Here is a 16473-nt window from a genome sequence, read left to right as displayed (position 1 = left end):
ATTTGTACAACTTAATCTACTATTTTTTATCCTCCACCCTCAGCCCCAATCATCCTTCTCAGTCTCTGTTATCTATCTTTCCACTCTATATCTCCATGTGATAAAATTTTCCAGCTCCCATATGTAAGTGAGAACATGCAATATTTATGTTTTTGTGCCTGGCATATTTCATATGTTCTTCAGTCCCAACCTTGTTGCTGAAAATAACATGATCTCATTGTTTGTTTTTAATGGCCAAAAAGTATTTCATTGTGTATATATTGTACACTTTTTTATTCATTCACCTGTTGCTGCACACTTAGGTTGATTCCATATCATTGTTTTTTTGAATACTGCTTCATGAAACATGAGAATGCAGGTATCCCACTGATATATTATTTTTTTCCTTTGGGTAGATACCCAATAGTAGAATTGCTGGAACCTGAGCAGAGGCTGGCACCATGCTTCATGTAAGTCCTACAGAATAATGAGCCAATTAAACCTCTTTTCTTTAAAAATTACCATCTCATGTATTTCTTTGTAGAAGTGCAAGAATTGCATAGCACTCCCACTTATTTATCATTTTCTTTATTTGGACCTTCTCTTTTCTTTTGTTGGTTACTCTAGTTAGCACTTTATCAATCTTGTTTATCTTTTTGAACAGCCATCTTTTTTGTTTTATGAATCCTCTGTTTTTTTTTACTGTCTACATAATTTAGTCCTGCTCTGGTCTATGTTATTTCTTTTCTTCTCATAATGTTGGGCTTGGTGTGTTCTTGTTTTCCTAGTTCATTGCAGTGCATTGTTAGATTGCTAATTTGTAATCTTTTATACTTTTTTAATATAGGCATTTATTGCTATAAACTTTAGTCTGAGCACTGCTCTTGCTGTGTCTCACAAGTTTTGGTATGTTGTGTTTCCGTTTTGATTTGTTTCAACAAATTTTTTGACTTCTATCTTAATTACTCTGTTGATCCCATGGTTATTCAGAACCTGTTGTTTAATTTACGTGTATTTATATGGCTTCCAATGTTTCTCATGCTATTTATCTCTAGTTTTATTCCATTTGGTCTTATAGTATACTTTATATGATTTTAATTTTTTCAATATGTTGAGATCTTTTCGTGGCTTAACCTACAGTGTAAAATTCTGGAGAATGTTCTACGTGCTGATAAAAAATTTATACTCAGTAGTTCTTAGATATAAAGTTCCATAAATGTCTATGAGATTCCTTTGGTCTAAAGTGCGGTTTAAATCCAATTATTCTTTTTTAAATTTCTGCCTAGATTATGTGTTTAATTCTTAGAGTAGTATGTTAAAGTCCTCAACTAGTAGAGTATTGAAATCTTTTCTTTGACTTACATATAATATGTGCTTTATACATCTGGGTGTTCCAGTGTTTGGCACATATATGTTCATAAAATCTGAATAGACTAATAATGAATAATGAGATTACATCAGTAATAAGATGCCTCCCAAAATAGAAAACTCTAGGAATAGTTGGCTTCACTGCCAAGTTCTTCCAAACTTTTAAAGAACTAACACTGCACTTTTCCAAAAAATTGAGGAGGATGGATTCTTCCTAACTCATTCTACGATGCCAAGGTTACTACAATACTGAAACCAGACAAAGAAGCTAAAAAAAGGAAACTACAGGTCAATATTTCTAATAAATATAGATGCAAAAACAGTCAGGCTCCTCTGCTGCAGGCATGCTGGAGTTTGCTGGAGGTCCACTCCAGACCCTGGTTGCCTTTGTATCACCAGCAGAGGTTGCAGAACAGCAAAGATTGCTGCCTGTTCCTTCCTCTGCAAAGTTTGTCCCCAAGGGGCACCTGCCAGATGCCAGCTGAAGCTCTCCTGTATGAGGTATCTGTTGACCCCTGCTGGGCGATGTCTCCCAGTCAGGAGGAATGGGGTTCATGAACCCACTTGAGGAGGCAGTCTGTCCCTTAGCAGAGCTCGAGCACTGTGCTGGGAGATCTGCAGCTTTCTTCAGAGCCAGCAGGCAGGAACGTTTAAGTCTGCTGAAGCTGCACCCACAGCTACCCCTTTCCCCAGGTGCTCTCTTTTTGCACAGCAAAAGAAACTAACAGAGTGAACCAGCAGTCTACAGAATGGGAGAAAATTTTTGCAATCTATCCATATGACAAAGGGCTAATATCCATAATTTACAAAAAACTTAAACAAATTTACAAGAAAAAATCTTTCCCATCAAAAAGTGGGCTGAGGATATGAACAGACACTTCTTAAAAGAAGACATTTATACGGCCAAAGAACATATGAAAAAAATCTCATCATCACTGGTCTTAGAGAAATGCAAGTCAAAACCACAATGAGATACCATCTCATGCCAGTTTGGCGATCTTTAAAAAGTCAGGAAACAACAGGTGCTGGAGAAGAAGTGGAGAACTAGGAATGCTTTTACACTGTTTGTGGGAGTGTAAATTAGCTCAACCATTGTGGAAGACAGTCTGGTGATTCCTCAAGGATCTAGAACCAGAAATGCCATTTGACCCAGCAATCCCACTACTGGGTATATACCCAAAGGATTATAAATCATGCTACTATAAAGACACATGCACGTGTATGTTTATTGCAGCACTGTTCACAATAGCAAAGACTTGGAACCAACCCAAATGCCCATCAGTGATAGACAGGAAAAAGAAAATGTGACACACATATACACTATGGAATACTATGCAGCCATAAAAAGGATGAGTTCGTCCCCTTTGCAGGGACATGGATGAAGCTGGAAACCACCATTCTCAGCAAACTAAAACACAAGAACAGAAAACCCAATACTGCATGTTCTCACTCATAAGTGGGAGTTGAACAATGAGAAAACATGAACACAGGGAGAGGAATGTCACACACTGGGACCTGTCAGGGAGTGGGGGGAGGGACAGCATTAGGAGAAATACCTAATATAGATGACGGGTTGGTGGGTGCAGCAAACCACCATTGCACATGTATACCTATGTGACAAACCTGTACATTCTGCACATGTATCCCAGAACTTAAAGTATAACAAAAAAATAAATAAATAAAACCAAAATGAAATTCAGAAATTGCCACAGTACATTATCTACAAAACATCCTACATTTATATTTGTCCAATTGTCTTAACACTATCTTTTTAAAAAATCTTACTTTTCCAATTTGAGATCACATATTGAATTTAGTTATCATGGGGCTTTATTCATCTTTATTCCGGAGCAGTTCCTTAGCCTGTCACTGGCATTAATTCTTTGACATATTTGAATAATATAGGCCCTTAATTTTGTAAGATGTTTATAAATTTGGTTTTGTCTGATTATTTCTTATAATTAGATTCAGGTGATGCATTCTTGTCAGGGACATCACAGATTTGTTGCTCAGATTAATGTTGGCTATTTGATTATGATGGTGTCTACCATATATCTGCACTCTACAGGTAATATTCCCCACTCTTGAAATTAATAAGTGGTAAGTGAAAAGATATTTTGAGACTAAAAATATTCTGTTTGTCAAACTTTTATCCAGTGGTTTTAGGATCCATTGATGAGCTATGTATGAATTAAGTATTATTTGATGGTTTCAAAACAATGACTTTCTAAATCCATTATATATATGATTATGTATATGATATATGATATATAACATATATATGATTATATAATATATATATAATCATACATATAATGTTGTTCTAGGACCTGTTGCTTCTAGGATCTCTTAGTGAACAAAATTATAAAACATTTTTGGGGGATATTGGAAGAGCTTTCCTTACCATGGTCTCATTACTTACATACCCCCCTCCAGTTCCCCGCCAGCCATACTAACTTACAGCAGCATGTCCTTGCCTTCTTCACTGTAGCTTCTTCTAACTGGAATTACCTTACTTAATGGCCTGCCTCGAAAACATGTAACTCTCCATTTGTCAGTTTCAGCAACATCTCTTCTCTAAAGTTTCTTAAGATCCCCTCATTAGCACTGGACATTCCCTTCTTTAATTTCCCTGCTGTACCCAAAGCAGACACAATTCCAGCATTTAGGAAACTTTATTGCACTTATCCATTTACATGTCCTAAATTTCCAGTAACATAAAAGCAAGAAGCAAATATTACCATTTTAGTAAGACCAACAGTTAGAGAAGGAAATAAAAGTAGAAAGAATAACTAAATGAGTCAATACATTCCCCACTTGTTTCTCTGCTTGCCTTCTGGTGCTTGATTTCACCCAATTAATAGAAACACCACCACACAAACACACACACACACATATTAACCTTGCAGAAGGTCCTCCTAAAACTTTCCTGGACAGACCCAGCCCCCAAAAGTTTTCTCCAAGTACTGGGCCACAGCCAGGGTCAGATGATCATTAAAGGGTCCAGCCACAACCTGGATGCCTAAAGGGAGTCCTTTGGCATTCAGTCCCAGTGGGCATTGGGTCACAGGCAAACACAGAGCACTGAAGACACCTAAAGAAAACAAACAAAATAAGTGAGAAATCAAGACCTGCTCCTGAAAACGTATTTTTTCAATTATTTTATCAATAATAAATAGGTGAAAATATATAATTATAATTTACTATCTACTCAGGACTTAATAATATTTAGGAACTTTATCTGTATTAAATATTTGACATCACAACAAGCTCATCATATAGAAGCTATTAATTATCACTATTTCTCTGATGAAATGACTGAAGAATAGAGAAGTTAGATAACATATCCAAGGTCACTTGGCTAGCAAAAGCTGTAATTGAGATCTGAATGCAGAAAGTGTGAATAATAGCCTAAAGTTCTTTCCCATGATGTTATTTCTAATTTGTTTTCCATAGCACTTTCAGAAAAATCAGAGTAAATTATAAAGTAGAATAATATATTCTTAAATATATGGATTTTCTTTTAAGCTATAAACATTTTGTAATATCACTTCACACTAATCTAGAGTTGTGATTTGTCATTATTTAACTCATTCATGCTGTTATAAAACTTTATTGCAGCATAATTTATATAAAATAAGATTCCCCATTTCAAATGTACAGTTTAATGATTGCTAATAAATTTACAGAATTGTGCAAACATCACCACAATCCAGATAGATAATATTTTCATTATCCACCCCAAAAACCCCATACCAATTAGCAATTACTCTCCATTTCTCTATTCCCCCAATCCCCAGTATCCAGTAATTAAATTTTTATCCATATAGATTTCCCATTCTGAACACTTTCTAGAAATTGAATTATATAATATGCAACATTTTGTGTCTGATTTCTTCCACTCTGCACAATGTTTTCAAGGTTTATATAAATGGTTCTTTTATGGACAAAGACTATTCCATTGAATAAATATACCAAATTTTGATTATCTATTCACCAGTTACTGGACAGTTGGACTAATACTTTTGGCTATTACTAATTATGCTGCAAAAATCAGCAATATAATTACACATTTGTTTATGTCTTTGTATGAATATTTACTTTCATTTCTTGAGCATATATATACATATACAGATGAATGAATTAGTTGAGTCTTATCACAAATTTACATTTAACATTTTAAGAAAATGCCAAATTGTTTTCCAAAGAGTCTGCACCAATTTGACAACAGTCTTACCAGAAATGTATGAGGGTCCCAGTTACTCCACATGCTCATTAACCCTTATCCTTTTGGTTTATAACTATTTTGGTGAATGTGCATTGATAACTCCTTGTGATTTTAATATGTATTTCCCTAATGAGTAATTATATTGACCATTCTCTCACGCACTTATGGGCAATTAGTATGTTTTCTTTAGGGAAATATCTATTGAAATCCATTGTGCATTTTAAGTTGGGTTATCGTCTTATTATTGAGTTGTAAGAGTTTTTCATATGTTTGGAATATAAATCCCCAGGCGTTATATAATTTGCAAATATTTTCCCCTGGTCAGTGTCTTTCCTTTTTACTTTATTGTTATATTTTGAAATAGTTTTTTTTTTTTAATTTTGGTAAATTCTAATTTATCATGCTTTCTTTTATTGCCTGGGCTTTTGAAGCTGTATCTAGGAAACCTTTAATCTCAAGGTCATGAAGATGTACTGATGTTTCCTTATAACAATATTAGAGTTTTAGCTTTTACATTTAGGTCTCCTATTTATTTTACATTAGTTTTTGTATACGGTGGGTGTGTGGCAAGGCTCCAACTTTATTCTTTTGCACGTAGATATCCAGTTGTCCTAGAACCATTTGATGAAAAGACTATTAATTATTCATTGAACTGTCTTGAAACCTTTATTAAAAGTAAATTGAGAGGAAAGTAAAGAGAGTGATGTCAGCAAGATAACGGAATAGGAGGAGTTCTGCAGTTCCAGTCCCCCTCACATAAATCCAACTACCAACTATCCGCAGATAAGAATACTTTCATGAATATCCCTGAATTTGGGAGATAGCCCCTCCAGCCACAGAACAGATAACAGCTGCATTCAAAGGGTAAGAGGAATGGTTTCATTTCGTATCACCCTCTCTCAAGCTGTAACAGTGCCACAGAAGATTCCCGTGGGCTCATGTTTCTGTAGGGGAAAAGAGAGCTGTAAACATATATCCAGCTTCCTCATCATTGTGGGGTGCTGTACAGGAAGCTCACTCTTGTCTCATTCCATGACAAACATTGGGAGTACCAGCAGAGCTAGGGCACCTGAGGTTAGTTAGAAACAAAGAAAAAGGGTGGGGTTCACAATGATGAGCACATGGATTTTGGCAGTGGCTCTTCACTTTTGTCAAAGAAAGTGCCAAATGATAGAAAACAGCCAACAGCACTGCCCTGCAGGAACCATAGTCCACGAGTTTGCTAAGCTGAAGTCCCTAGCCAGCTTCCTTATGTAATGTCATTTCTCTCCTTGAGCCTTTTCCAGGCTTGGAGGCAACTGTGGAACATCTGGCCCCACCCAACCCCACTGACTGTATGACAATCCCACTAACACTTAATATTCTCTTTAAGGCTTCCTCAGGCCAGAAGGCAAGTGCTGATCCATGAATATCTGTGAAAGGAAGTACCTAATCTGTCTTGTCCCAGGTGGCTGAACAGTAACCCCAGAGACCTCCTCGAGCCTAAGAGCACCAGCACATGGCCCTGACTGACTACAGATTCCAAACAGCAGTACTGTTTTGCTGGGGAAGGCAGCATGCAATGCAATCTGATCAGAGGTGATTGCAAAGGATAGCCATCAGCACTACCAAATTAAAACCCAGCTAGTTGTCTCATCAGACTACAAAGCACAGTTCACCATTCCACTCAACCTGAAACTATAGGCAGCAGCTCACCCCAACTAGAGAACCCAAGAGCAAGGTCAGCTGTCCAGGGTTACTATCAGTTGGTCCACCCAAAATCCCAGGTTAGAATAAATACTGAAAGATTATCATTGCCAAAGAACACCTACAAAGGCTGAAAGAGGTGGCCATGTACCCAAACGCATAGGCACCAAAACAAGAACACAAAAATTACAAATAATTTTTAAAAATCACAAAATAAACTAATAAACCTCTAATTATGGACCCTGAATAAACAGAGATCTATGAAATGACTGATAATGAATTCAGAAGTAGTTAAGGAATGTTATAAGTAAAATTATTTAAGGAAAGGTAAGGTAGTTAAAGAAAGTATAAGAAAAAATAATGAAGAAGGTCTGAGAATTATGGGAAGCTATCAAAATAACCAATGTTTAAGTAACAGAAGTTATGCCATCCCTCCTTCCCCTGGGCTAGGGAGGAAATGGGAAAGCTAGGCACTTCTGCAGCCTTCAGCACAGATACCACAGCTGAAGTACAAAGAAGCAACAGGTTTACTGCATGCCACACAACTCCCCACTTATACTGCTTCACACCAAATGGGGTTTGCAGGCTCCAGGTCACCAGTGCACCTTCCCCTGCCCCTGCTTGAAGACTGTGGCCATGGCTTGGCATTTCTTTGACACCCCAATTCCCACAGATTGCTGCCAACAATTTTGCAGCCACCACCGCCACTAACTTTGCCCCTGCCACTTCTGGGCCAGGGAGAGAGTAGGGAGGCCTGGCACCTACCTGTGCATGTCTCCCACAACAAAATCCAAATCTGTAGGAGGAAAGTGTGGGTGTACCACGTGCCTCACAGCTTCCAGTTTCCATTTTTCCAACTTCGGGGACTTGCCCTACCCAATGAAAGGTCCACAGCATGGCTGGCTTGCCCCCAACTGAGTATTTCAGCTGCAGCCCAGAGCCCCTTGGAGAGCCCAATAACCACAAGCCAGTTATCCACCCTCAGGTTCCCACCACCTGACTGGTCTGCCTGACCTGCCTGAGAGTTCAGCCAGTGACCCAGGGACCAACCCAACTCTCCCCATTACACAGACAGCACTGAACTCTGGGCTGGCTCAACCCAGGTCCAGCCCCTTCAGGACTCATAAATGTCATCCAATCGGCCATCTAGGGGCCTGGAGACCGGTGAGCTACCTAGCCCAGTCTAACACAGCTAGTACCTATCCAGTCCTCCTGGCACCTGAGGTCAGACTAACCTAACCAGCTTACACCACCACAAATGACACTCACCACATGGGCTGAAAGGCAGACCTCTCCCTTCCATGAAGCAGCAACACTAATATGTCAAAGAAGAGGTGAGCCATAAAGCTGTCTGTATTTGGGTTGAGTGAGTAAATATATTCTGCCTCAAAAACACCCCCATGGAGAGTTGCAAGAGAGGCATTCTCCCTGGCTCTCAGACACACTGTGGCCTGGAGAGACAACAACGTGCATCTGAACTGTACATGATGAGCCCTACAACAAGGGTGTGAAAAGGGAACAGATTGTGTTCCTGCCTATTTAGGACATGAAGGCAGTGTATCCCCCTCACTTCCAGCAGAGGCCTAAGTGTTTGTACCAGGAGTTCCCCCAGCCACCCCTATCAAGACTAGTGCCTGTGGTCATCATTGGAGTATTTGTGGGCAAGCCAAAGGGTCCAAATCAGATCAGGTGTGTCTCCCCAGCCACAGTTAAGAAGCAAGCTCAGGGCATTGGGAACACCATGATCTAGCTCATTACCTGAAACAACAGAGATGAAATACCCATCTGCTTGTGCCACATCTGTGTCTTACCCTTAAGTGCTACCCCCTGGCCAGCAGGTCAAAGTGCACAGCGCAATAAAAAAGTTGCCAGTGGCTGGGCGCAGTGGCTCATGCCTGTAATCCCAGCACTTTGGGAGGCCGAGCCGGGTGGACCACTTGAGGTCAGGAGTTCGAGACCAGCCTGACCAACATGGAGAAACCCCGTCTCTACTAAAAATACAAAATTAGCTGGGTGTGGTGGCACATGCCCATGCCTGTAATCCCAGCTACTTGGGAGGCTGAGGCAGGAGAATCGCTTGAACTCGGGAGGTGGAGTTTGTGGTGAGCTGTGATTGATTGTGCGCCATTGCATTCTGGCCTGGGCAATAAGAGCGAAACTCCGTCTCAAAAAAAAAAAAAAAAAGTTGCCCCCAGAAGTGCACAGGAAATAGGAGCAGAGCCAAGGACTCTACCCAGAATACTATACAGTAACATTCTCAGGAGGGAGGAAGAAAAAATAGGGAAAGAAAAATACCATCTGAACAAAAATAAATTTCAAAAGTAAGTGACAATACCTCCAGATGAGAAGAACTCGGCATAAGAAATCTGGCACCATGAAAAAGCTGAATGTTGTGATATCAACAAGAGTCAAACTAGCTTTCTAGTAACGGACCTTAACCAAAATGGAAACTCAGAAATGACAGATAAAGAATTCAAACTGTGGATTGTCAGGATGCTCCACAAGATCCAAGACAAGACTGAAAACCAACCAAAAAGAAAATATGAGGGCAATTCAGGATATGAAGGAAGAGATAAATATATTTTTTTTAAAAAATCAAACAGGACTTCTGGAAATGAAAAATTCACTTAAGGAATTTCAAAATAAAGTTGAACACTTTAATAATAATAGACTAGACCAAGTAGAAGAAAGAATTTCAGAGATTGAAGATCAGTCTCTCAAACTAAACTGGTCAGACAAAAATAAAGAAAAAAATAATTTAAAAAAATGGAACAAAGTCTTTGTGAAATATGGGATTATGTAAAGCAACAAAACCTATAACATATTGGCATTTCTAAGAGAGAGGAAGAAAAACATAAACAACCTTGAAAACATAAGTGAGGAAATAATTCAGGAACATTTTGCTAATCTTGCTAGAAAGATATCCACGGACGAGAAACTCAGAGAACACCTGTAAGATATTATTTAAAATAAACATTATGAAGGTATATAGTGATCAGACTATCTAAAGTAAATAATAAAGAAGAAAGCATTAAAGATAGGTAGAGAAAAGGATCAAAGCACCTATAAAAGAAAACCAATCAGGCTAAAAGTGGACTTCTCTGCAAAAATCCCAAAACTCAGAAGAGACTGGGGGCTATTTTAACTCCTTTAAAAAATAAAAACCTGCAGCCAAAAATTTTATATCCTGCCAAACTGTTTCATAAATGAAGGAGAAATAAAATATTTCCCAGACAAGCAAAAAAAAAAAAAAAAAAATTGAGGGAATGAAGCCAAGATGGCCGAATACAAGCAGATCTGGTCTGCAGCTCCCATTGAGACCAACGCAGAAGGTGGATGATTTCTGAATTTTCAACTGAGGTACCCAGTTCATCTCGTAGGGACTGGTTAGGCAGTGGGTCCAACCCACAGGAGGGTGAGCAGAAGCAGGGTGGGGCATTGCCTCGCCCAGGAAGTACAGGAAGTTGGAGGACCTCCCTCTCCCAGCCAAGGGAAGCTATGAGGGACTGTGCTACCCAGCTAGGTTACTATGCTTTTCCCATGGTTTTCACAATCTGCAGATCAGAAGATTCCCTTGTGTGCCTACACCACCGGGGCCCTGAGTTTCAAGCACAAAACTGGGTGGCTGTTTTGGCACTGAGATAGCTGCAGGCATATTTTTTCCATATCCCAGTGGCACCTGGAACCCCAGTGACACCTGGAACCTGAGTGAGACACAACTGTTCACTCTCCTGGAAAGGAGGCTGAAGCCAGGGAGCCTAGTCTTATTGCTCAGCAGGTCCCACTGCCAGGGAGTCCAGCAAGCTAAGAACCACTGGCTTGAAATTCATGCAGCCAGCACAACAGTCTGAGGTTGACCTAGGACAATTGAGCTTGGTGGGGGGAGGGGCATTCACCATTACTGAGGATTTGGTAGGCAGTTTTCCCCTGAAAGCACTGAGGAGGCTGGGAGGTCTGGGCTGGGCACAGCAAAGTGGCTGTGGCCAGACTGAATCCCTAGATTCTTCCTCACTGGGTAGGGCATCCCTGAAGGAAAGGTAACAGCCCCAGTTGGGTGCTTACAGACAAAACTACCATCTCCCTGGGACAGAGCATCTGGGGGAAGAGGTAGCTGTGGGAGCAGCTTCAGCGGATTTCATCATTCTGGCCTGCTGGCTCTGAAGAGAACAACTAATCCTGACAAGAGGGATTCTCCCAGCACAGTGCACCAGCTCTGGCAAGGGACCGAATGCCACCTCAGCTGGGTCCCTGACCTTGTGCATCTGACTGGGAGAGACCTCCCAACAGGGGTCGAAGGACACTTCATACAAGACAGCTACAGCTGGCGTCAGACTGGTGCCCCTCTGGGACAAAGCTTCCAGAGGAAGGAGCAGGCAGCAATATTTGCTGTTGTACAGCCTCCACTGGTGATACCCAGGAGAACAGGGTCTGGATTGGACGTCCAGCAACTGCAGCAGACCTGCAGAAGAGAGGCCTGACTGTTAGACGAAAAACTAATAAACAGAAAGCAACAACATCAACATCAACATAAAGGAACCCCACACAAAAACCCCATCCAAGGTTATCAGCTTCAAAGATCAAAGGTAGATAGATATATGAAGATGAGGAAAAAAAACAGCACAAAAGCCCTGAAAATTCCAAAAACCAGAAAGCCTCTTCTTCTCCAAATGATTGCAACTCCTCTCCAGCAAGGGCACAAAACTGGATAGAGAACGAGATTGACAAATTGACAGAAGTAGGCTTCAGAATGTGGGTAATAACAAACTCCTCTGAGCTAAATGAGCATGTTCTAACCCAAGGCAAGGAACCTAAAAACCTTGATAAAAGGTTACAGGAAATGCTAACTTAAATAACCAGTTTAGAGAGGAATATAAATGACATGAGGGAGCTGAAAAAAAGCATGAGAACTTCGTGAAGCATACAAAAGTAACAATAGCCGAATAGATCAAGTGGAAGAAAGGATATCAGAGATTGAAAATCACCTTACTGAAATAAGGCAAGATTAAAAGATTAGAAAAAAAAAAGAGTGAAAAGGAAAAAAACAAAGCCTCCAAGAAATATGGGACTATGTGAAAAGAACAAACCTACGATCGACTGGGGTCCCTGAGAGTGATGGGGAGAATGGAACCAAGTTAGACAGCACACTTCAGGATATTATCCAGGAAAACTTCCCCAACCTAGCAAGACAGGCCAACATTCAAATTCAGGAAATACAGAAAACACCATTAAGATACTCCTCAAGAAGAGCAACCCCAAGACACCTAATCGCCAGATTCTCCAATATTGAAATGAAGGAAAAAATGTTAACAGCAGCCAAAAAGAAAGGTCAGGTTACCTACAAAGGGAAGCCGAACAGACCAACAATGGATTAATCTGCAGAAACCCTACAAGCCTAAAGACAGTGGGGGCAAACATTGAACTTTCTTAAAGAAAATGGTTTTCAAACCAAAATTTCACATCCAAACAAACTAAGCTTCATAAGAGAAGGAGAAATAAAATCCTTCAAAGACAAACAAATAGTGAGGAACTTTGTCACCACCAAACCAGCCTTAAAAGAGCACCTGAAGGTTTTTGATGTGCTGCTGGATTCGGTTTGCCAGTATTTTATTAAGGATTTTTGCATCAATGTTCATCGAGGATATTGGTCTAAAATTCTATTTTTTGGTTGTGTCTTTGCCCGGCTTTGGTATCAGGATGATGCTGGCCCCACAAAATGAGTTAGGAAGGATTCTCTCTTTTTCTATTGATTGGAATAGTTTCAGAAGGAATGGTACCAGTTCCTCCTTGTACCTCTGGTAGAATACGGCTGTGAATCCATCTGGTCCAGGACTCATTTTGGTTGGTAAGCTATTGATTATTGCCACAATTTCAGAGCCTGTTATTGGTCTATTCAGAGGGTCAACTTCTTCCTGGTTTAGTCTTGGGAGGGTGTATGTGTCAAGGAATTTATCCATTTCTTCTAGATTTTCTAGTTTATTTGTGTAGAGGTGTTTGTAGTATTCTCTGATGGTAGTTTGTATTTCTGTGGGATTGGTGGTGATATCTCCTTTATCATTTTTTATTGCATCTATTTGATTCTTCTCTCTTTTCTTCTTTATTAGTCTTGCTAGTGGTCTATCAATTAAAACTTATCCACCATGATCAAGTGGGCTTCATCCCTGGGATGAAAGGCTGGTTCAATATAAGAAAATCAATAAATGTAATCCAGCATATAAACAGAACCAAGACAAAAACCACATGATTATCTCAATAGATGCAGAAAAGGCCTTTGACAAAATTCAAAAACCCTTCATGCTAAAAACTCTCAATAAATTAGGTATTGATGGGATGTATCTCAAAATAATAAGAGCTATCTATGACAAACCCACAGCCAATATCATACTGAACAGGCAAAAACTGGAAGCCTTCCCTTTGAAAACTGGCACAAGACAGGGATGCCCTCTCTCACCACTCCTATTCAACATAGTGTTGAAGTTCTGGCCAGGGCAATTAGGCAGGAGAAGGAAAAAAAGGGCATTCAATTAGGAAACGAGGAAGTCAAATGGTCCCTGTTTGCAGATGACATGATTGTATATCTAGAAAACCCCATTGTCTCAGCCCAAAATCTCCTTAAGCTGATAAGCAACTTCAGCAAAGTCTCAAGATACAAAAATCAATGTACAAAAATCACAAGCATTCTTATATACCAATAACAGACAAACAGAGAGCCAAATCATGAGTGAACTCCCATTCACAACTGCTTCAAAGAGAATAAAATACCTAGGAATCCAACTTACAAGGGACACGAAGGACCTCTTCAAGGGGAACTACAAACCACTGCTCAGTGAAATAAAAGAGGATACAAAGGAATGGAAGAACAATGCATGCTCATGGATAGGAAGAATCAATATCGTGAAAATGGCCAAACTGCCCAAGGTAATTTATAGATTCATTGCCATCCCCATCAAGCTACAAATGACTCTCTTCACAGAATTGGGAAAAACTACTTTAAACTTCATATGGAACCAAAAAAGAGCCCACATTGCCAAGTCAATCCTAATCCAAAAGAACAAAGCTGGAGGCATCATGCTACCGGACTTCAAAATATACTACAAGGCTGCAGTAACCAAAACAGCATGGTATTGGTACCAAAACATCATGGTACTGGTACCAAAACAGAGATATAGATCAAGGGAACAGAACAGAGTCCTCAGAAATAATGCCACATATCTACAACTATCTGATCTTTGACAAACCTGAGAAAAACAAGCAATGGGGAAAGGATTCCCTATTTAATAAATGGTGCTGGGAAAACTGGCTAGCCATATGTAGAAAGCTGAAACTGGATCCCTTCCTTACACCTTATACAAAAATTAATTCAAGATGGATTAAAGACTTACATGTTAGACCTAAAACCATAAAAACCCTAGAAGAAAACCTAGGTATTACCATTCAGGACATAGGCATGAACAAAGACTTCATGCCTAAAACACCAAAAGCAATGGCAACAAAAGCCAAAATTGGCAAATGGGATCTAATTAAACTAAAGAGCTTCTGCACAGCAAAAGAAACTACCATCAGAGTGAACAGGCAACCTACAAAATGGGAGAAAACTTTTGCAACCTACTCATCTGACAAAGGGCTAATATCCAGAATCTACAATGAACTCAAACAAATTTACAAGAAAAAAACAAACAACCCTATCGAAAAGTGGGCAAAGGGCATGAACAGACACTTCTCAAAAGAAGACATTTATGCGGCCAAAAGACACATGAAAAAATGCTCATCATCACTGGCCGTCAGAGAAATGCAAATCAAAACCACAATGAGATACCATCTCACACCAGTTAGAATGGCAATCATTAAAAAGTCAGGAAATAGCAGGTGCTGGAGAGGATGTGGAGAAATAGGAACACTTTTACACTGTTGGTGGGACTGTAAACTAGTTCAACCCTTGTGGAAGTCAGTGTGGCGATTCCTCAGGGATCTAGAACTAGAAATGCCATTTGACCCAGCCATCCCATTACTGGGTATATACCCAAAAGATTAGAAATCATGCTGCTATAAAGACACATGCACACGTATGTTTATAGTGGCTCTATTCACAATAGCAAAGACTTGGAACCAACCCAAATGACCAACAATGATAGACTGGATTAAGAAAATGTGGCACCTATACACCATGGAATACTATGCAGCCATAAAAAATGATGAGTTCATGTCCTTTGTAGGGACATGGATGAAATTGGAAATCATCATTCTCAGTAAACTATCGCAAGGACAAATAACCAAACACCGCATATTCTTTCTCATAGGTGGGAATTGAACAATGAGATCGCATGGACACAGGAAGGGGAACATCACAGTCTGGGGACTGTTGTGGGGTGGCGGGAGGGGGGAGGGATAGCATTAGGAGATATACCTAATGCTAAACGATGAGTTAATGGGTGCAGCACACCAGCATGGCACAAGTATACATATGTAACTAACCTGCACATTGTGCACATGTACCCTAAAACTTAAAGTATAATAATAAAAAAAAGAGCTCCTGAAGGAAGCACTAAATATGGAATGGAAAAACTGGTATCGGCCACTGCAAAAACATACCAAATTGTAAAGACCATCAACAGTATGAAGAAACTGCATCAACTATTGGGCAAAATAACCAGCTAGCATCATAATGACAGGAGCAATTTCACACATAACAATATTAACCTTAAATATAAATAGGCTAAATGCCCCAATTAAAAGACACAGACTGGCAAGTGGGATAAAGAGTAAAGACCCATCAGTGTGCTGTGTTCAGGAGACCCATCTCATGTGCAAAGACACACATAGGCTCAAAATAAAGGGATGGAGAAAGATTTACCAAGCAAATGTAAAGCAAAAGAAATCAGGGGTTGCAATCCTATTCTTCGATTTTTTAAAATTTTATTATTATTATACTTTAAGTTTTAGGGTACATGTGCACAACATGCAGGTTTGTTACATATGTATACATGTGCCATGTTGGTGTGCTGCACCCATTAACTGGTCATTTAGCATTAGGTATATCTCCTAATGCTATCCCTCCCACCTCCCCCCACCCCACAACAGTCCCCGGTGTGTGATGTTCCCCTTCCTGCAATCCTATTCTTTGATAAAACAGACGTTAAACCAACAAATATCAAAAAAGGCATAGAAGGGCATTACATAATGGTAAAGGGATCAATGCAACAAGAAGAGCTAACTGT

General features: G+C 39.7%; 1 protein-coding gene across 1 annotated transcript in view; it reads right to left on the bottom strand.

The window, feature by feature from the left end:
* Positions 1-3851: 3851 nt before the first annotated feature.
* FAAH2 (fatty acid amide hydrolase 2) overlaps positions 3852-16473 on the bottom strand; it is a 216202-nt gene continuing 203580 nt past the window's right edge. The window contains exon 11 of the mRNA XM_004064273.4: positions 3852-4441. Coding sequence (XP_004064321.1) covers positions 4266-4441 — 176 coding nt within the window. The 3' untranslated portion in view covers positions 3852-4265. The remainder of the gene's footprint in view (positions 4442-16473) is intronic.

Source organism: Gorilla gorilla, chromosome X, assembly GCF_029281585.2.
Source record: "Gorilla gorilla gorilla isolate KB3781 chromosome X, NHGRI_mGorGor1-v2.1_pri, whole genome shotgun sequence".
Taxonomy (NCBI): domain Eukaryota; kingdom Metazoa; phylum Chordata; class Mammalia; order Primates; family Hominidae; genus Gorilla; species Gorilla gorilla.
This window is presented reverse-complemented; position numbering and strand designations above follow the sequence as displayed.